Consider the following 22,733-nt stretch of genomic DNA (forward strand, 5'->3'; position numbering starts at 1 on the left):
GAATCATGATGTCATTTTTACACAGGTAGATCAAATACCAGACTACAGTTATGTACAAACTAGGCTTCATGGTGCTCTGTGGACACATGCTTTGAATGTGGAACTGCGCCTGGGTAACATGTCACCCAGCTTTCAAGAAAGCATTCTTCTTTTCCATAGTTGTTGTTACCTGTAAGTTCTTGTTTATTTCATTCATCTGATGAGGAAACATAACATCCTCTAAAAATTACTCATAGGGATATGAATAGGTAAGCAAATGCATATAAACTTCATGCACTCCAAACGCCAAGGTGGGGAAGATGGAATGGAAGACTAACCTCTCTCCTGCGGCATCGGTGACTGGCTCAGGGCAGGATGGGAACTCGGCTCTGTCTGGCCCCCGGGCGGCTGAGGAGGCATCTGACCGCCTGTGAACACAGGAGGAGGCGCAGTGAGGGACCCTTCGCATTAACACTGCCACTGTGCGAACCACGACGTGGGCACACTGACGACGTGGGCACACAGACCGAATCGCTAGTATCCCCAAAGGCATGCCCCACAGAGAGAAAGACAGAACGCAAAATGCATGATCTTTCACTCCTTTTTGTGTATAAAACAAAGAGAAAACACGCATAAACATATTTAGCAAGTGACCTCTAGAGAAGTTCAATTTCTTACTGGGTGAGCTCCCAAAGTCACAGAAAAATCAATTAGTAGCTGAAATCTCCCGACACACACGTCTTTGTTGCAGTGAACAAAATCCAAGACTGAGGCACTGAACTCATCCTCCGGAGTTTCAACTAGTCTCCAAGTGGACAGCCGTGCACAGTGGCCCACAATTTTTCGTTGTTCATATTTATTCAATATAATAAGAATAACCGATGTCTAAAAACCTTAAAACACAGGACTATAAAATACAGTGTATATTATCACTTAAGAAGGAAATGTTATTCTGCATCTCTCTCAGCCTTTACTGATCTATTTGCTTTTCATTTACTTAATGTGCGCTCAGTTTGTCTTTTCAAACTATAAGCTCCTTGAAAAGGGTCACGAGTCTTTTACTCCTTTAATCTGTCATTAGCATGACAAATATTTAATAAACCCTGGGTATTTAACGGCCCATAATCTGAGAATAGAAACTAAAGGGAAAGGTATTCATTATTTTATTAATTAAAGAGAGACAATGAATCATCAGAGGTACTTGACGATCAACTCCCTTTCTGGCCCCAAGGTTTAGAAGCATTTCTAAGACTAAAAACACAGAATAAAAAAGGCAGTTGAACTTAGCACAGTTCGTAGGGCACAAGCTATTTTACCTTCTAACAAGGACTATGCTATCGTCCCTCTAACCTTCCTTCTTTTGCTAAAATAAGCTGGAAAGAGAGAAATACACACATACGACCTCCCGGGTGTGGAGTCCATTACCGTGCTGGATCAAGCTAGCTGCTCTGACACCACAGGCCAGAGTTTTGGATAGTGCTTAAAAGAATCACAGCTGAGGAGAGAACAGAACGAATGTGCGTCAGGTCACCACCCACTCCCCTGGTGACGGTCCCGGCGCAGAGCCCGGTGGTTTACGCGGAATGATGACCCTTGGGTGTTTCCGCACCACAGCCCCTCTGTCAGGCTGGCAGTGGGGTACAGGCAGGAAGGGCACAGTTCCCCGAGCCTCTGAGGACTGTCACTCATCACTACTTCTAATAATGGTCGTTATCTGTGACAGCCAGAGAGGTGGGGAAACAGTTCCCGTTTAGACAGTAGCTAGAAATAGTCGTTAAAACAGAACCATACAAATCTCCCAACTGCTTTTGGGCATTTAGGCTTCTCACTTTTAGAAAAGAATGTAAAATCTATTAATCTATTTCTGAGCGCTCCTGGGTTCAATGCCGATCTCATCCTCAGATGAAGTGAAAACCAAGACCTGAATTTACAGCCACAGAGAAATGCCATGCTGGGGAACCCCGGAGTCAGAGCCGCAGCAAGGAGGCTCCAGCACGCAGACAAACAGTACAGCGTTTCACCACCATCTACTCTTAGACATCTGCACTGAATTAGCACTGATAGCAACTCACTAAACGTACAGTCAAAAAACACAACATTCTGGATGAAAACAACTTCAGGGGTAAATACTGCTCATCAACTTGGTTACAGATACTCAGAAGTTGCTGTGTGTCTGCTCTGGGTCACGTGCTCTCTATGAAATACCCCGAGGTCCCAATCTACTGTCCATTTAGAAATTTAAAGCACTCTGCAGCCAAATCCTGACTTTCAAAAATGTCACCGGGGCATCAGCTGCACTAAGACAGTAAGTGCTTACATTATCATGATTGTTTCTCCATGACAGGCCAGACGCACAGACTCATGACAGTAAAAACAAACAGTAATTCTATGTTAATAGAGGACACTGCTACTTACACTGTGCATGCCCAAGGCACTGCTTGTACATACACTATTTCAACTGAAATAAAAACGGCTGTTAGAAACCCTCTCGTGAATTCATAAAACCCTGACAGATCCAGCAGAGCTACTGGGTGTCTGGTGCAATTCTAAGACAGATTTGTCTTTTTTTTTTCTTTTAAGATTTTATTCATTTTAGAGAGAGGGGGTAGACAGAGAGAAAGTTGGAGGAGGAGTGGGAAGCATTAACTCAGAGTAGGTGCTTCTTGTATGTGCCTTGATCAGGCAAGCCTGCAAGCCCGGAGTTTCAAACCGGCAACTTCAGCATTCTGGGTCAACGCTCTATCCCCTGCGCCAGCATAGGTCAGGACAGATATCTCTTTAAAGCCATGAGAAAATTCATTTATTAAATCCATCCTTAAACGGAACAAACAAGAACCCTTCATGGTAAACAAATCTGCCCAAACTGTTCTATATTCTCCATCTGCTTTCACCCCCCTTTCCACCCACAGCTCCCGAGTTCCTAGAGACAGCCTCCTTCCCCACGAGCACGGGCCTGAGCCAGTCGAGGGGACGAGGCAGAGCACGCGTCTGTGTCCCACCTCCACGTCCTGGAGACAATGCAGAGCTCTCTGAACCAACCGGATTAAGTGAACACATTCAAAACCATCGATTTCTATGTGACATCTGCTTGGCATAAGTAAAACCTTTTTACACAAAATTTGGTAATTATTTTAAAAGAGAATATTGCCCTGCATAGTGAATGAATGAGCAGGCTCTAAATTAGAGCAGTTTTAAAGAAAGCCCATGTTCCCCCCTCGTTTATGTCCGCAATGATGTGAACTAAACACAATGGAGACCCTCTGCTGAGAGCTGCAGAACTGTCCCCACTCGACACCTCTGTGTTCGCTCTCCGACGACCATTTCCTTCTCACTTGTGACTCTCCGCACAAGTCTGTACTATGATTTTTAAAATAAAAAACATTGTTCCCATTCTCGTTACAATGTATATATATATAAAAAACAGTGTGCAAGACTGTGTACAAACTAAAAATGAAACATTACTAAGTCACCTAAATTTGTACTTTTACTGTCTTTTGTTTTACTTTTGACTTTCAACACAAGTCTATACTATATTTTTTTATTAAAAATACTTCTATTTTTAATTAGTTTATACTTAGGGAAAAATTACAAAACTAGGACAAGTTCTCTCATATCTTTAGCCCACCTGACCTAGTGTTCTCATCACATATAACCATAATATAATTACCCTGAGGAACTTAACCCAGTACAATCTTGTTAACTAAAGATCTTATTTAAATTTCACCAATTTTCCACTTAATGACTTTTTGCCATTCTAGGATCTCATTTTAGCCCCCTTTTCCTTGTTTATAACTCCTTTCTTCAATTATAAGAAACCCAAAACACACACACACACACACACACACACACACACACACACACACATTGCTCACAAAAATTAAGGGGTAGTTTATAACTTCATATTCATTTTGAAATATCCCCTAATTTTTGTGAGCAGTATACACACACACACAGACACATAAAATACACAGGCAATAGTGGTGATAATGTTTAACTCACAGTGGGTGAATTGATACATGGATATATTCCAGCTGAGAATACTTCACAGAGCAGGTTCAAGTCTATGTTTCTTATAGGCAGCAGTCTTAACACCCCCCACACTCCTTAGTAAGGTCCTCTGTTTGTTTGTCGCCTCTCACTACAATGTAAGTTCCACGAGTAGAGAACTGTCTATGTCCCTGAACCAGATATACAGTGAGCATTCAATAAATATTTGTTGAGTAAATCGATGTGTGGCTGATGACTCTAGAAACTAAGCCCAGACTAACAGCTAATTAAACCTTTATACATTAACAGTAATTATGTAGTTTTGTCTTATTATTTTAGATAATGAATAGGCAAATTTTTTCTGTCAATTGCTAGATAGTAAATATTCTAGGTTTTGCAGTCCATATGTTCCCTGTTTCAACTACTCAACTCAGCTGTTGAAGTGTAAAAGCAGTCACAGACAATACATAAACAACATGGCATGAATAAAACTTTATTTACAAAGACGGGTAGCAAGCTGGATTTGGCCTAAAGGTGGTAGTGCTCTGTTCCCTACTGTAAATGATAACATCAGTGTAAAAAACATTCAGCGACACTTGCTCAGAAAGTCAATAAACATCAGCTGGTGTTTACTAAGAACTATGACACACAGACCTGACACACTGCCCTGTATTTAATAAAAAGGCTACACGAGAGTATTGGTGACGGAATCGGTGTACATCCTCTTCAAACCAGACCTCGCGCCGGCGCACTGGACGCCGCGGCACTTCCAGCCAGCACAGTTCTAAGTCTTCAATGGCAAGTGCGGTTAGCAGGTCAATCTTTAAGTTTTATATTTTCCAACTTATTTTTGGACAGACCGAAGCAAATAGATCAGAACTACGGATCAAATGCAATCCTGTAATTATACTCAAGCACTGTTACAGTGGGGTAGCAGAGAACAAAAAAGGGGTGAATAGCATTTCTACATCAATTCTTTACCAAGGCTAACCTTCCTTGGGTTAATTCCCTTCTAAATCATTGTAGCACCTAACTACAGGAACTCAGTAAGAACAAAAACACCAACTCTGAATTGCAAGAGCTTCCGGTAAACAAATCATTCATCCCTAAAATATTTAAGTTATGCTGTGCCATCTCTATATAATATTAATCGGCAGGAAAAACAAACAAACCAGAAGTTCTATTTTTTAGTTGTAGCGGCTAGAGAAAAAGAAGTCCTTTCCTTCACATTGCGGCAGCTAAAAAAATCAACTAAGCAATTATGGATTTAGTCACCCAAGAGAAACCAGTGCAGTAACTCCTCAGCACGGCCAGTGTGGAGTGTGGGCGATGCACAGACCGAGCTCAGCGTCACCCCCAGGAAGCCCTCTCCCCTGTGCCCTGACTACTCCAGCTGACTGGGCAAAGCAGGAAGTGAGGGCAGCGTCTGGGCCGCACACTTATTTGTCTTACAGCAGGGGTCCCCAAACATTTTACACAGGGGGCCAGTTCACTGTCCCTCAGACCGTTGGAGGGCTGCCACATACAGTGCTCCTCTCACTGACCACCAATGAAAGAGGTGCCCCTTCCAGAAATGCAGCGGGGCCAGATAAATGGCCTCAGGGGGCCGCATGCAGCCCACGGGCCGTAGTTTGGGGACACCTGTTAGGTTCCTACAGAAATCAGAGGTGGTTTCAGTTGAATGTAAAAAAGGAAGTAAAAAAGTCACTGAGTACGTACTATGTCCAAGGCAATGGCTTAATGATACTCATTCATTCATAATTCAAGAAGACTGGCTTCCCAAAATGAACGTAAAATGATGTGCTAATGGCTTAAATGGCATAGAAACCAGGATGGTTTTCTTGGCCAATCTTCCTCAATAGGAAAGTATATCCTTAGCAGGGGTTGGGAACCTTTTTGGCTGAGAGAGCCATGAACACCACATATTTTAAAATGTAATTCTGTGAGAGCCATACAATGACCCGTGTACATTATGCATTATCCAATGAAAATTTGGTGTTGTCCCAGAGGACAGCTGGGATTGGCTCCAGCCACCCGCAACCATGAACATGAGCGGTAGGAAAATGAATGGACTGTAATACATGAGAATGTTTTATATTTTTAACGTTTTTTTTTTATTTTTTATTAAAGATTTGTCTGTGAGCCAGATGCAGCCATCAAAAAAGCCACATCTGGGTCGCGAGCCGTAGGTTCCCGACCCCTGTCCTTAGGATTGTCGGGGATCTTTAGGTGTTTGGTAACAAAGGCTTGGGTCTCACTCATTAATTGCTTCAAGTTAACAAGGGTAAGAGAGGCTTAATGTTAGAAAAGTTGGGTCTGTGAACTCATGTGAATTAAATTGCTAGCTATGGTTGTGTTGGACTGCAAATACTGCCAGTCACTTTGCTATGACTCTACTATGATCAAATTCTTCCCCTGTAATGTTGCCACAAAATCAATATATATTTCATACTTTTTAGTAGTTAACTGAATTATTCTTCTACTCTTCAAGAATTCTTGGTGGTGTCACAAACTTTAGCGAGGCGTTTCAAAAAACACATTGTAAAAATTACTGCTATCAATGACAAATTCATCATGACCAAGATCAACTTTCATGCACTTCCCTGTGGTTATCATTTAATTCTATTGCACCCCAAACTAAGACATTGGGCTGCTCTAGTCTATAATATCCTCATACTTTCTTCATGTTATGGAAGAAATCTTCAAATCTTTAGCAGAATATGGGTTTTACCTGCCACAGTTTGACGCTGTAGGTCTTTCAGAGGATCTACTTTTCATCATTCTGCCAACCCCGCTGCTAAGGGCACTAACTTCTTACAGTGGGCTGTACGTGTAGTAGCAGAGTAATTTCTTTAATTTCTGAAACATGAAGTACTGGATAGGATCCTTTCTTCCCCCATGATAGATGACAAAGGTGGTTTTGTTGAGAGATGGCATGGGTAGGCTGCCTGGTGGACACAAGTGTCTGCAGAAATCTCTGAACACCTGATCTAAGACGGTACCTGCGCCAGAAGTGGTAAGACAGGCCGGCTCTGCCTTTAAACAGCGGGATTCACTGGTCATTGTCTTCAGTGAACTTTTAAATCCTGGCATCATGGTGTGGGTGACAAATGAGTTTTCAATAATCGATACATTCATCAAAGTCCTAGTCTAGATGAGTTAGAAAGGAAACTTTCACATGCTCCAGAGCAGACTGTTAAAATACAGAGCGGGCCTGCTCGGATTCCAGCTTCACGGTTCCAGTGAACAGTTCTTCTCAAGTGCTGGGATGTGGGCACACAGTACTTACTAGTGTCTGCTGTGTTTCCAATAGGATCTCACTCTTACCAGAAGGTTCCGTATGGGGTTAAGGGGCATGGGAGGGGCAGCTGTGAACTGGCAGTCAGCTCAATTCTTTGTTGTGAACTAACCCACCTCACACCAGAGCAGCACAGAACAGAGAAGCACCTCTCCCCTCCGGCAGCCTGCAGTGGGACCAGGACCACTCTGCCCGGCCCCCCAGCCTCAGCCTTGCTGGACAAACCCTTCCATGTCCTATGACCCAAACGTTCCCTCAGAACAGCTTCAGCTTTTCCTAAATCCTACCCAAGATAACACAGTTTGTTGATGTGCCCCTGGGTCCTAAAAATACAGACCTACTCATGTGGCAGAGGCCAATCTGACATTATGGGAGTACGGAAATTCCCCGGGGGCCCTGAGTGTGAGAGCACCCTCACCAGAGGCACAGATCCTCATTCTAAACAGTCAACCACCTGCCGGATTAATCTTCTCAACCGCTCCCCTGCTGCAGTCTGAGGGCTCCGAGTCTCTGTACTGACCTCACTGCCCCAGTCCAGGCAGAGAGGCAGCGGAGGCCCGGCGGAGGGGTGAAGACAGCGGACGTGGGCATTCTGCAGAAGAATGTGCCTTCGCCAGGGCCCTGCTGCACATGCTTGGGGTTTGTTTTTATTACAAAGACCAATGTGTTACACATCATTATTTCATTTAGCCCACTGGATTCATGCCAGCTTTTTTCCAACTGCCCTCTTTTATTAATTAAATGTACCAAAGGTACCTAATATGTTTCATATGGAAGTCAGGTCTAATGATCGCATTACCTGAAACGTATTAGAGGCCCTCTGGGCAGACACTTTTCTACAGAGAACTTGAGGGGGAAATGCAAAAGGTTCTCGCAAAGGTGTTCACCAGTTAAGTCAGGGAATACAAGGAAACCGACTTTTTAGACTTCTTGATTGAGGTCACTACAAGCTTTGATTCAAGGTAAACCAGAGCCCAAAAACATTTACATAGAAGCTCAGCCTTAAAATATGATGTTCTTAGTGCGAACTCACCTAATCACCCTGGCGGGGGCAGGGAAACCCGGTCTGACTCTCCACCCTGCCCGCAGGTGCCCACACGCTGGGCACCGCGCTGCCCTGCCGGGCACTCGCTCCCAGCCCCCCAGCACGCTCACTGTGGATGTTCTCTGATCCCCCAGTGGCTCTCCTGAAGTGAATACAAACAGTTCCTTTGTGAAAAAATAAACGGCCGCTAAATAAACACAAAACTGAAGGACAAGTTAGTTAACTTCAAGTGTGAAGCCATGGACAGGAACTAGGGTGAGATGACCAAAACGTGACATGCTTGGCGGCAGGAGCCACCTTCACCCTCGGAACCCTGGAGGCTGGCGGGAGTTCTCGTCGTCAACGCGGGGCGGCTGAAGCCCGTCAGCCATGTTGCAGACACCCGCTGGGTCTGGCATTCTCATGGACCCACGCCCTTTGCTCAGCTTCAGAGCTCAGGCGTACAATGCAGGTCTCGGGGGCACACGTGTGCTTGGATGCAGCACAGCTCACCGGTCCTCGATCACAGCACTGTCACCAGTCAGAGGGCGGGTTCTGAACGTCGCGCACGTGGAGCGCCAGCACAAACTGCAGCCAAGCGACCAGCTGCACCTCGGAGAACCCTCCCTCCCTCCCTCCCAAGTGAGGCGAGGGGCGGGGGAGGGCACCAAATGGGGCAGCAGTTTATATTTCCCTGGGATGAATTAATAGAAACAAAACCTAATTTTACCCCGTCCTAACCTATTCTTATTCCTCCTCAATATTTTTCCTCGTCCCAAGATTCTTTTTTTGTTTGAGAAGCTTAATATTTGGCTGCCTTCCGAGGAAACGGGTACAGTGACAGATGAAAGACTTGCGTCCGTCGTATAATTCAGAAAGAGGGGGAAGGCGACTGCTGTGCATTTCAGATTCTAACAACCTTGCAATTTCGTCCAGTCCTAGCCCCCACTCGTTCTTTTGAAGAAATCTGCTTTTATTCCCTTAATAACTAACCACGGTTGCAGCAGCATGGATCCGATTAGCAGTTCTTATGGTACAAAGGGGAGAGGAAAAAAAGGCTGTGAACAGGGTTGCCAATTTGTCCACCTGGGCCCCCAGGAGAAAGATTAGACGAGGCGCCCGCCTGCGCCCCGTTCTGCACTTGATCGCTGCTCCGTGCTGCCCGATGGAGACGGGCCTTTTAAAGCCATGGCACTTTCTTCCTTTAATAAAAGTTCCACTGGCCTCCATCGTGTTGTCATAGGTTTCTCATTCTGGGTCCCAATGTGTCGTGACCACTCTCGACTGCACGCACGGCAGCTATGGAGAGTGGCCAGCTCTGGTGCGCACTTGCTGGGAGTCCTCTCGCACCCACAGCGGGGACGCAGAGAAGTGCTCGCACGCCCTGTGGGCGCGAGGCCACGCCTTCCAGACCGGAAGGTGGCACCATGGCCAGGCCACGGGCATTCCTATGCTGCTTCTGGGTGCGAGCTAAGGCAGGAAAAGACACGCAGTTTGAGAGTTCCATACTGGAATCGAGGAAAACAAGCACAGTATATCCAGATTGGGACCCACAGTTAAGATACTGGCACTATAGGCAACATAGTTTCTATACAATTTTTTTTCTGTTTAGATACGGAACTGTCAGTTTATGTGCTAAAATACTATTTTTTAAAGGCTTTGTAAACTCACTCTTTTATAATTACAGAAAATACTGAGAGCTTACTATTTCGTGATAAAACTATAAACTTCTAAATCCCTGGTATAAAACTTTTGTAAGAGACAGAAAGCTAAGGCACTGAATTATGCGGAAGGACCTAAAACAGAAATCTGTGTCCAACTGAAATCTTTATGTTCTCAGAGGTAAAGGCGAACACATCACATTACTTTACTGTTTTTAAATTGAAGGTACTTGGGCGGCTGAGGAGGGAGACAGCAGCCACGCCCGCCGGGGTGTGCCCCTTAGGAGTGAGGTAGAGCCAGGGACAGGGCCTGGGCGGGGTGACATTGCTGCAGCAGATGGCAGGGGGCTGGGGGGGGGCTGAGCTCAGGTCACATGGAGGCTCTGGTGTGGGGACTGTCCTGAGGCTGTGTGACAGACTGAGGCAGCCCGAGAGGAAGAAAGGCTTCGGGACCGCACGTAGCCTCACGGATTCTTCATCAAGTCTTTATTCCAGATTTTAAGTAAATGTGCAGCAAGTATCCTTCTAAAGTGTCTTTTCACGAATAAGTGTTTTAATTTTCTTCTACTTGTCGCTTTCCAATATCTGGAGTGTACTATTCCTGTGCTGCTGAAGCCCAAATTCCAGTCACTGGCTAATATTTCACCATGCTGTGTTTATGTCACCAATGTTGACAGTGGCTACTTGGAAAATGGGAATATTATCTGGGTAATGACAAAACTCTCTCTCCACAATCTGTTCTTAATTGACCATCTACTTTGAAGATCGGGCTAGTTGTTAATAACAGACATCTATTAAAAAATTATGTGATCATGAAAATGTTGGCGTTTAAACAATTCTAGAATTTTGTGGCCACGTTTGTGTGGCACAGTTCTGGTGCGATGGGCTGGGGGATCGGTCTGTGGCTGCACAGGACAATGGGCGGCTTAGATCAACAAACCTTAGCACCACTAATTCAGGCTCCGTTTTTAAGGAAGGGGAAAGGAAGTGAAATAATCTCCTTCAAGGGGGAGGGAGGGGAGCGGAATGCAGAACGATCCCACGGACTGTGGAACACGTGGCGGAGAGAGGGCGCCTAGCCCGTGGGAGGAAAGGTTACAGAAGTAATCAATTTTAGAACTGTCTTTTCTTGAATTCTGGTTTATTCCAAGAGAACTCTGAGCTCTTAAATTTGGCCAGCGTCCATGGAGAGTGCCTCCTGCTTGCTGGGCACTGTTCTTGGCAGCGGGGATAACAGGACAAGGCTCGCCGCCCCGAGGAGGCCCCGGGCTCGGGGGAGGGCCTGGTGGGGACGGCTGCACTCCCCCTGGCATGGAGGGGTGGGTACGACTTTGCAAAAGGGAAGACCTGGAGCTCGGTGCTGAGAAATAACTGGGAGCCTGCCGGTCTGGCAGGGGTGGGACGGAGATGCCAGGCCAGGCACTCCGCTGTGGGAACAGCGTTCTGACTCCAAGTGACGGTCAGCGTGTTGCAGACAGAAGCAGTGACCTAGTTCCCTTCTTCTACTTCTAATGAAAAGCGACGACACCACACACGCGCGCACACACACGGTACACTGCACACTGCGATTCAGCTCTCTGAAAATGTTTTTGCATTTTTCCAAGTAGAATTTAAATATATGATAGATTCTTAGATTTTGCGTGAAATGAACTGAAAGGAACAGTTGTGAAAATTGGGAATTCTATTACTGACTGAATTAGGCCTGAGGTTGCAACAGTGTTTTGATCACAGAATTTTTTCCCCTTTGACATGATATTTCAATTAAGCTACAACCTATTTATAGCAAGTTCAGGAAAGTAGTCATACATGTTGCCCTAAAAAAAAAAAAAAAGAACTATTTATTTCTAAACTTTTCTATGACCTCTGCATGGTTAGAACTGGGCATGGTGGCTTCCTTTCCCAATAAGCCCTCGGGACCTTTGCGGAGGAAGGCTCAGCTGTCCTGCACACAGTGGTCTCTCCCACGTATGGAAACTCTTTATCTTCACGGCTCTAGAACACCACACGCCCCTGGTCTTCCACGACACACTGGCTGTGCCTTTTCCTGTTCATGGTCGCCACATCGTTGAGTGTTCTGGGGCTCAGTCCTCAGGATTCCTCTACACCAGTTAGACCAATTCAGTGACCAGTTAGACCAGTCAGGTCGCATCTCTGGGCTGGCCTGGCACCAGCCTTTCCCAGGCGCTCTGTGTAGCCGGCACGGAGAACCACAGATGTGACGCGTTCCCTAGGTCAGTAATGCCCAGACAACCAGCTTCAGCATTAACCAGGAACTTGGTGAAAATGCAAACTGTCCATTTCCACCCCAAACCCCCTGAGTCAGAAACTGGGTGTGGGCCCAGCCACCTGCGCCGTCCCAAGCCCTCCAGGTGACGATGCTGCCGGCTAGGTGCCGAGAGGATCTCATCTAGAACCCTAAATGACTCCCAAACCTATTTCTTTAGCCTAGATGTCTACTCTGAATCCAGACTCAGCTGCCTATACAAAATCTCCCTTTAAATGCCTAATAGGCATCTCAAATGTAACAGGTTCAAAACCAAAGTCCCGATTCCCCCTTCAAAAACATGCTTCCTCCTTTGCCTTCCACTGTACAGAACCACCATTTACTAATTTCTTGGACCAAAGACCTCCTGCGCTGCTCCTGCACCCACACAGCTGGCCACAAGCAGCCGTCCGGCCCTGGACTACTGCAGGGGCCTCCCAGCCAGGCTCCTGCTTCCGCCCGGGCCGCATACACTCTCTACTCAGCAGCCAGTGTATCCTTCTAAAGCCTACATTGGACCAAACCGTTCCCTGCCTTCCCCACCATCCAGTGGCCTCCCATCACACTTAAAATACAATAAATGACTCAATCCTAATCCTAACGTATGAGGCTGGCCTTGACGACTGTCTAATCTGTCTCCCAATCTGTCCCCATCTCCCTCTAACCAACCATACTCCAGCCCCAGTGCTGTCCCTGGGTGTCGCCCGCATCCACACCAACCACGTCACTGATTCGGTCCTCTGTACTCGCTCTGCCTGGATGTCCTTGCAGACATGCACAGGCTTGGTTTGCCCTGCATTGCTAAGAGCGTAGTTCAAATATCCATTTCTAAGAGACACCTTCCCGAATCACTGCTATCTAAAGGATGTAACCTGATTCCACTCCTAACAATGTTGTATGCGTATTTGCATATTTCCTGTCTTTTCCATGAGAATTGAAGCTTCATGGAGACAGGGCCCTTTGTCACTTATATTTAGTATATTTTCCTCAGTTCCTACAGACATGCATGCAGCAAATATGCATTCAGTACTTTGCTGAATTAGTGAAAGAGACGAATACGTTCAGAAAGGAACAAAAACAATTGGATGAACTCACCTGATTTGTCCAATAGCAAAATTGCAACATGCTACTTAAAATAAAACAAACAACAAACCAAGAGTCTGACCAGGCAGTGGCGCAGTGGATGGAGTGTTGGACTGGGACGCGGAGGACCCAGGCTCGAAACCCCGAGGTTGCCAGCTTGAGCGTGGGCTCGCCTGGTTTGAGCAAAGGAGTCACCAGTCTGCTGTAGTCCCCAGGTCAAGGCACATATGAAAAAGCAATCAATGAACAACTAAGGTGCCACAACAAACAATTGATGCTTCTCATCTCTCTCCCTTCCTGTAGGTCTGTCCCTATCTGTCCCTCTTTCTGTCTCTCTCTGTCACAAAAAAAACAAAAAAAAATCCATCTCACCCTGACCAGTGGTGGCGCAGTAGCTAGAGCGTCGACCTAGGACACTGAGGTCCTAGGTTCAAAACTCCAAGGTTGCCTGCTTGAACGCAGGCTCATCTGGCTTGAGTGCAGGGTCACTGGCTTGAGTGTGGGGTCATAGACATGATCCCATGGTCACTGGCTTACGCCCAAAGGTCGCTGACTAGAGCAAGAGGTTACTGGCTCAGCTGGAGCCCCTTGGTTAGGGCACATCTGAGAAGCAATCAATGAACAACTAAGGTGTCACCACTATGAGTTAATGCATCTCATCTCTCTCCCTTTGTCTGTCTCTCTCAAAAAAGAAAAAAAGTCCCATGAATTAATACATTTGGAATCCTCAGCAAGGTCACACTCTTGGCATTCAGCTACATGCATTTAATGTAGTTTGCAAGTACAAACTCCGACGTCACTTTCTGTTTGGAAGGGAGAAATCAACATTAACAATCCCCGGTTATATCATTTATAAACATGCAGATGTGGATTATTAAAGATTAATGCATTTTAGGATTGGTGTCGGCATTCCGTTTGTCTCATGCCGAAACCAATTCTGTTCTTCATTAGTCAATGACAACCGATATCACCCTGTTATGGAAGAGAAATCAAAGGTGCAAGTGTGTGAATTGAGAATAAGTGATGAAACTGATTACAAAGAGACTTAACGGCTATAATCAATCAACACATCATCATAATCCTGGCTCCAGGGTTATCAGAAGACAGGGTAGGAACATAACACTCTCTGTGAAAATGGGTTTGTTCCTTTCGCAGCTCCCTACTTCCTTCAGAAAGTACGGGAACACAGATCAGAGAAGTTCCTGAGATCCACATGAGGAACGCCTTGACTATAAGTACCATTTCTTTTGTCACCGTTTTCCCAAAGATTTTGGCAATTTTTACTTCTATGCTGAAATTTGTTCAAACAAGCTTTTGCAGTCCTCCATCCAAATTCCTCCTCCTCAGGGAAGGCAGGAAAACCAGCAGGTCAATGAGAAAAGCATTTCAAACAGAGGCAGCTCACGGCTGAGTCAAGAAGCCACAGTGTTCAGGTAAAGCACAAGTTTTGAGCAGGGACGGTCTCCTCAGCTCAAGAAGGGAAAACAAACAGTAAGCAGGGCGTTTGGACCGCCGGGCCAACCACGTCAACGCAGTGGTCACTGCTGGGCTCCCCGAGCAAGAACAGGGCACAGAGCACCGCCTCTGTGACACAGGCTTTCCTCTGTTTCCACGCGGGAGACCAAAGAAAGGGAATGAAACCGGAGGGGAGTTCCCACCGAGCTGCGCAACCTAACCTTAACTTGGAGGGGAGCAGAGCCCACGGGGGAATGTGAATCACGAGGGCATCCTGATGGGCTCCTATTTCTGAGTGGGGGGAAGGGGAAACAGGAAAGGCTTAATGTGAAATCTGATGAGATGGAAGGACTGGAAAGATTTCCACGTTTGGAAGAGAAGAAGAAACGCTCATCCCCAACGACCAGGGTGCCTGACCTGGGTCAGGCGGGCGCTCGGAAGGGAAGTGAGGCTCAGAACCCTGGGGCAGCTGCTTCTCATGCCAGGGTCTGGCTGCAGGTCAGCCACGGGGGAGCCTGACCCCTGGAGACCGCAGGAGGACACTCATGACCAAAGTACTGAGTGTCCGTAACCGGGGTCCCGGCTCGACTAGGGGGAGGCGCGGACGACGGCTAACTCAACCGCCCAGAGCTGCGGTCGCATCTCTCTAAGAGACTCAAGAGGTCGCTGCTTTCCGAAGTGCCGCTAAGCATCATTTGGAAAGAATCTGCAATTAGTTTTCTGTAACATACAAATATTTTACTTTGTGAGGGAAGAAAAATACTGGCTGAAGTTCTCTTTGGTTTGTGAAACTGCTGAATTGATGTTTCCTAGGCTGCCAAAGATTAAAAACACGGATATATCAATGGCATTTTGTGTTTAAGAATTTTTTTCCTGCTCAGCTTGCCAATAAGCAGCATGCATCTTCCTTACAACAAACTGTTGCAGGGTTTCTACTTTGTGAGAAGCCAAAAAAGAACACTTGATGGATGTTTTAAAATAAGATTACCAGGTAGAGTGACTGCAGATTTTCAAATGAAAATTTGTCATTATGTGCAATGCCATTTTAGAGATTCCTTTAATGTTACCATGACAGGAAACTGGGTTAGAACCACTTACAGAGAGAAATAAACTCATAATTTTATCCTGAATTTTATTAAGCAACAAGGAATTAAAAAGTGGAAAATTTTACTTATGTAAGATGTTAGGCTTGACCCGTAAGAGTTCAAACTGTGCAGGGGAATAGATTAAAAACGAGAACAAGCCTGGTTTGCACCCTCTGTTGTTCATTTTATGGGCACTAATCTTGACAAATGAGACCAGGAACCGTCACTTCCTGTCTCTCAAATTCTTCCTGCTCACTCCCACCTATAGCTAACTCTTAACTGCAACTCCTTCTTCTCTTTCCTATTACAGCATCCTTCCAGAATCTGCTTGTCTGAATGTCAAATGAAGCAAGAAAATTCATTTTGGGGCCAGAATGTCTTCTTGTTGGTACCAGCCCCTCCTGAAAACCACTTAGTTCCTGCTTGTGAAGGAGCGAGCACACCAGGGCGGTACCGCCCTACACAGCTCCGCGCACACCACGGTGCTGCCCGAGGTGCCTTCCACGTTTTATCTCGTAGCTGCCGCCCTTTCTGGAATTCACGCTTTAGTGTCGAAGATTTCCCTGAGGGGTACACACTCATTATGGTTGGCTGGCATGTTGGAGCCTTGGCTCAGCAAACAGAAACTGCCACGGCAAAGCGTCAGAGAACCGGCTTCCTGCAGAGTAGCTGGTGCTTCATGGGGGTGGACGATCTCTGGCGAGGCCGTTTCTACTGGCTCTTAACACCCGTGACCCTTGTCACAGGGCAGCCGCCTCGGTGACTTTGCCAGGTACAAGTCCACGTGAGTAGGGACCCCGGAGGCCAGAAGCTGCGGGCTGTGGGCAGGCCCGGGAGGTGCTGCTCGGTGGAGGCAGGGAGGCAGGGGTTCAGGGGTGCCCTGGGGGCACGCTCCAGCTGGCCGGACAGGGAGGGAGGGGATGCTGCTGGAGGAAGAGGCACGCAGGGAAGAGGACCAGCGCAGGAGGGCGGCCCCTGGAGAATTCATGCAAGCTCTCTCCGCCTTCAGCCTCTCAGCTCTCAAACTCCCCGGCCCTCGGCCCGTCTGGGGAGGGCTGAGGTGGGAAGTGAGCCACTCCCGACAGCAGGGCCCATCAAACTGGAAGAGGGGGAGTTTTACTTTTATTTGTGATGAAAAAACAAACAAACAAAAAAACCTTTATTTTTGTCTCTGACAGGTAAGAAGATGTTATCACTGATGAGTATTCTCACAACCACCTTGTACTGTGCAGGGCAAACAGAGGCCTCTTTCCGGGGACACCATGCGAACACCTGACTGTGTCTTTGGTCCTGATCTAGGATCATCAGCAGTCCCTCTGCTGTCGGGGGGAACGTGACAGCTCCCCTACACCTGGACTTGGTACGAAGGCCAAATGCTAAAACAAGGACCGGGGGAAATCTATTCAGGATTGATAGTAACGATCCTTAGTGATGACAGACCGGTGAACTACACTATCTCGGCCCTCTGAATGCTGAAAGTTCTTATACAGAAACACGCTGGTCAGGCCATGAACAGTTACTGTGTGCCTGCCCACTGCTGTCCCTTATTGTGTCCTCACCCTTCTTAAAATTGAAACACTGTGGCTGCTCACAGCACAGGGAGGAAATAGCTAAGAGAAGCCTTTGGCCAATAAAATTAAAATTTAAAAAACTATGGCTTATTTACACTTTTGCTTTGTTAGGAAACTGGAATGGTCGGCTCTGGAGGAGAGACAAGAACAGTCAACACGCACGAGACCTCCTGGCCACGAGCACACATTCCGCGTCAGCTTCCCGCGTGAGGGGGGTCGGCCCGGGTGATACCTACAAACACAGTGAAGACCTCAGTGTCTCCTCCGAAACCAAGGACAACACTCCAGGGTGAGACCTACAGACACAGCGGAGACCCCAGTGTCACCTCCTAAACCAAGGACAATCACTCCAGGGTGCGGCCTACAAACACAGCGGAGACCCCAGTGTCTCCTCCTAAACCAAGGACAACACTCCAGGGTGAGTCCTACAGACACAGCGGAGACCCCAGTGTCTCCTCCTAAACCAAGGACAATCACTCCAGGGTGAGACCTACAGACACAGCGGAGACCCCAGTGTCACCTCCTAAACCAAGGACAATCACTCCAGGGCGCGGCCCGGGAAGAGCAGAAGTTCAGTGTGATGGGATAATTCATCAGATGGGGAAAAAGGTCTAATATCTACATTTCAGAACCAACTGGAATGACTTCACATTTGCTTAATTTAAATGTGTTCGCATCTACGTGCACATCACCAATTAAAAAGGTAGAGACATTTCATTTCTTTCTCTAAATAGAAATACATCGATATAAAAGAGGGGGAAATGAAAACATTACTTAAAAAGGAAACCGATCGTGGCAGCGGGGAGAACGTGTGCTGGATGCATTTCTGTTCTCAATGCCTGTTCAGATTCGACAACCAGGGCTGACCACAGAGAGATGCAACACCAGAGCCAGGAATGTGCGAACAAAAGGGAAAATCCATGTGGCCACTCAAACAGGAAATCTCCAGCCTGCTCTGCAGGGAAGGCAGGGAACGAGCCCCGCGGAGCGGAGCGAGGGCTGTGCCAGGCCCGCGCGGTGCCAGGCCTCGCAGCGGTGTCCCATGACACTCCGGTGCTTGTGGGGCGGCACGACAGGAGGGCGCACTTGCAGTGGGCGGAGAAACGGTTTTACAGGCAAGAAACAGATTCAGCCGCTTGCTGGGGATGCTGTGCTGGGCTTTGTTTATCCAGCTCTGCGATACTTCTCATTAGCTGTCAATTTCACTCACCAAGGCAGAGATGGAGGAAGAGGACGGCTCCTTTTCCACAGAGCTGGAGAGCAACACTAGGACGAACCCCCCACCCCACACCCTGGCTGCACCTCCTCCCAGCTATCAGCTACACAACAGCTGTGCATGTTAACAATGACTGGATGGAGAGACAGTGACTGAGAGCCCATCTGTGACACGTGGAGCAGCAGGAGCAGATACGGGGGGAGGCGACGGAAGAGAAGAAAGGTCAGAAAACACAAGTCAGTCCTGGGAACGAGAGCAAGGAAGGGGGAGAAAAGAAAGCAAGAGGCAGCATACAGAAAAATAATGGGAAATTCCAAACAGATGTGCCCAGAGCAGCAGTCTGAGTGTCAAGCCCTGGGTGGGAAACCAGCGATCTCTCCCTGATGTGTTTATTTCATTGGTACAGATGCAGAAGCAAATGAAGGTAAACTAAATTATCTTAGGGTGAAATGTACAGATTAACAAAATTTAAACTTAAGGATTAGAGATTAAAAAAAAAAAAAAAGGCGAGATTACTAACCGGGCCTAATGAATCTCTAAGGAAAGGTATTACTGCATTTCGGTAAACAGAAAAAACAAACAAACAAAATTAACTTCTTAAAGATCATTTCTAAGATGCAATTTTATTACCTATGACCACATTCTCACAAACACATTAAAGAAAAGAAGAAAAGGAAAGGAAAAGAAAAGGAAAACAGGGCATTATAGGCTAGGTAGAGAGAAACAGAGCAAAAATTTTTTTTCTATGAAAACCGAGAAGATTTTTTAACAAATCCTCTTAAAGTAACACGATATAAAGTTTTTGATGAGCATCTATCAAAAAATATTCTGATGAGGATATTTGAACGGGCTTAGCTGTAGGACCAGTGGGCCCAAGCCAAGAGGCCCAGGGCGGTGTGCGGGGAGCTCGAGGCCCTTCCCGCCCCCAGCAGAGCAGCCGGTCCTCACTCTACCCCTGGCCCACGCCCCTGTGCAGTGAGCTAGCTGCCTGCCCAACGGCATGTGGCAGCCAGTGTGACGGCCCCTGGCCGGGGCCTCGGAGAGGGTGCTATTGATCTTAGCTGACTGATGTCTCAATACATGCACAAGGTGTGAGGAGTAACCCAGCATTCTGAACCGCAACTATTACTCAGTTTTACACTAGACTGCCCGCCTATCATAGCACACAGAAATCAATCAGCCCGCGATCGAGTGGGACCAAGATTTACTCTTGTCTTTCCTGGTCCTCTGGGCTCTCTCACCCTTTCTGGAACTAAACCGTCAGGAACAGCAACCGCTGACCTATCTTTTTTTTCTAAGTTAGAAGAAAAATAGATTCAACTTTGTAAAAATATATTCTAAGGCTGTGGTTAGTTGTAGCAGTCCTACTAAATAACCTCACTGAACACAACACATCATGGCCGGAAACTATATGTAGCAGTCTGCTGCATCCACCATATCCATGGTTTCACTTTCTGCGGGTTTAGTTGCCGCTGGTCAACTCTGGTTTGAAAATATTAAATAGAAAATTCTATAAAGTTTTAAATTGTGTGCCATTCTGAAGAGCATGATGAAATCCCCCGCCACCCCGCTCTGTCCTGCCCGGGAGATGAATCACTCCTCGTCCAGTGTCTCCACGCTACAGACACCCCCTACCTGTTAGTCACTTAGTAGCCAGTCATCAGATTGACTGTCTTGGTATCACAGTGCTTGTGTCCAGTCACCTTTATTGTATTCAATGCAGGCCCAGAGTGCAAGACTGGTGGGCTGGCAATTCATACACACCAGAGAGAAGCTGTAGACAGCTCCTTTTGAGTGGAAAGACATACAGGTACAGAAAAAAGCAGTGTATACAAGGTTTGGTACCACAGGCCATGTCAGGCATCTGCTGGGGTTTTGGAATGTACCCCCTGTTGATGGGGGGCTACTGTACATTCCTTCTGAACTGTACAAAAATATCACTGGATCAGGAAGAAGAAGACTGCTGTCTTAGCCAGTAATCACTACGGATAAGTCTCTAGATCTATTTGAATACCAGATCTGTTGAACTATAACCCTAATCACAACAATGAACAGGCACTGAATGATTACTATGTGCCTGCTTTATATGTATCAACACATGCCATCGTCATAGTGACCCTATGAGATATGATTACTGTCTTTATAGATGCAGAAACTTAGGCACAGAGAGAGTTTAGAGACTCGTTCAAGGTTAAAATGAGCAGAGGAGGTCAGATGATTATGAAAGCCCATCCAGTTTAAATGCCATTTGTAATTCCACTTGGGAGAAAGAATACCCAAACTGCTGTCAGATTTCCTAAGAGGCTATTTCTCTTAAAATAACATTAACATTAAGCAATGTTCTATTTGTCATGTTCTACATAATTCTTTCACTATATAGCTTTATACTCAACAAAGATAGTTATGGATTTACTTGAATAGCATGCTTCCAAAAAGTGGACTTTTGCTATTTAACTTCTCCCCTGCACTAAATTTCATTGAACGGTGTTACTGAGCACCGTGGAGATGCAAGTGCACGGAAGTTGACTCGGTGCCCCAGGCAGCTAGCATTTCTTACACAGTTTATAATACAAACTATATGCTTTGAACATTTCCAAGAAAGCTGAATGCCTTCCATCAAAACCTCACTTTCCCAAGAAGTTAGCAGAGAGCCTCAGTTTGGGCAGGTTCACGCCCTGTGGTCCCTGCGGGGGAGCAGCCTCTTCCATGACGGCGGTCACAGGTCATGGCAGCGCGGCCCACTGACCAGCCTGTGCCACGCGCAAAACACAACTGAGCAGCAAGCTCTGGGACCAATCACCTCTGCCGGGCCATCTCCTCTAGACGTGACAGCACGTGTCCAAAGTGAGCACTTTGGTTGGGCTGTGTGTTCCATATCACATCAAAATCCAAACTGCAAAATACAAATTTCAAAATCCCCATCTGGAATGATAAAAATCTGGACAAAAACTATCAGACTGAGAACAGGTCCATTAGAGATTTTATATGAAAACCTAAGCCTTCATTTTGGTTATTAGGAAAAGTCCTTTTGACTCAATTCAAAAAGTATTGAGTTCTTCTTTGACCAAGGCAGTATTCTACATATAACTTCCCAATCTACCTCAATACCAAAAACTGCCCAAGGAACTCTGAAATGTAAAGCAGTCACAGCTTTAAAAATGTTAAAAGTGCCTGACCAGGCAGTGGCGCAGTGAATAGAGCCACCAAACTGGGATGCTGAGGGCCCAGGTTGGAAACCCCAAGGTCGCCAGCTTGAATGCGGGCTCATCTGGTCTGAACAAAGCTCACCAGCTTGAGCCCAAGGGCCACTCGGTCTGCTGTAGCCCCCCAGTCAAGGCACATATGAGAAAGCAATCAATGAGAAACTAAGGTGCCGCAACGAAGAATTGATGCTTCTCATCTCTCTCCCTTCCTGTCTGTCTGTCCCTATCTGTCCCTCTCTCTGTCTCTGTCACACACACACAAAAATGTTAAAAGCAGGTAAATCCACATTTTATTACGATTTACATGAAGACAAATGGTTTTGAAAGAAAGGTAACATCAAAATGCCTTAACCAACATATTAAAATTATACCCAAAATATGGATGATTCTTAGAAACATAACATTTAGTCAAAAAAGCAATTGTAGAAGACCAGGTCGGCGTGATCGGGGTGACCATATGTCCTTACGTGCCCAGAAGCTTCCTGGTTTACGCCTGTTGTCCTACGTAATTATTAACAGCAACCCTCACGTGCTCAAAAGTGTCTGAGCGTGGATAGTAACTTATACAGTCATTCTAAATATGATACAATTCCATGAAGCTCAAAACTGAATAAAACAAGTGATATATACTCTATAACAGTTTGTAATAAAGTTCTTTAAAATCCCTGCCGCCTGACCTGTGGTGGCGCAGTGGATAAAGCGTCGACCTGGAAATGCTGAGGTTGCCGGTTCGAAACGCTGGGCTTGCCTGGTCAAGGCACATATGGGAGTTGATGCTTCCAGCTCCTCCCCCCTTCTCTCTCTCTGTCTCTCCTCTCTCTCTCTCTGTCTCTCCCTCTCCTCTCTAAAAAAATGAATGAATGAATAAATAAATAAATAAAAACAACAACAACAACAAAAATCCCTGC

General features: G+C 46.3%; 1 protein-coding gene across 4 annotated transcripts in view; it reads right to left on the bottom strand.

Annotated features, from left to right (window-relative positions):
- The window catches only part of ARID1B (AT-rich interaction domain 1B), a 429,345-nt gene that overhangs the window by 97,317 nt on the left and 309,295 nt on the right, over positions 1–22,733 (bottom strand). For all 4 annotated transcript variants that reach the window (XM_066372937.1, XM_066372935.1, XM_066372938.1 and 1 more), the window contains exon 6: positions 318–407. In XM_066372937.1, coding sequence (XP_066229034.1) covers positions 318–407 — 90 coding nt within the window. The remainder of the gene's footprint in view (positions 1–317; positions 408–22,733) is intronic.

This window comes from Saccopteryx leptura, chromosome 3 (assembly GCF_036850995.1).
Source record: "Saccopteryx leptura isolate mSacLep1 chromosome 3, mSacLep1_pri_phased_curated, whole genome shotgun sequence".
Taxonomy (NCBI): Eukaryota; Metazoa; Chordata; class Mammalia; order Chiroptera; family Emballonuridae; genus Saccopteryx; species Saccopteryx leptura.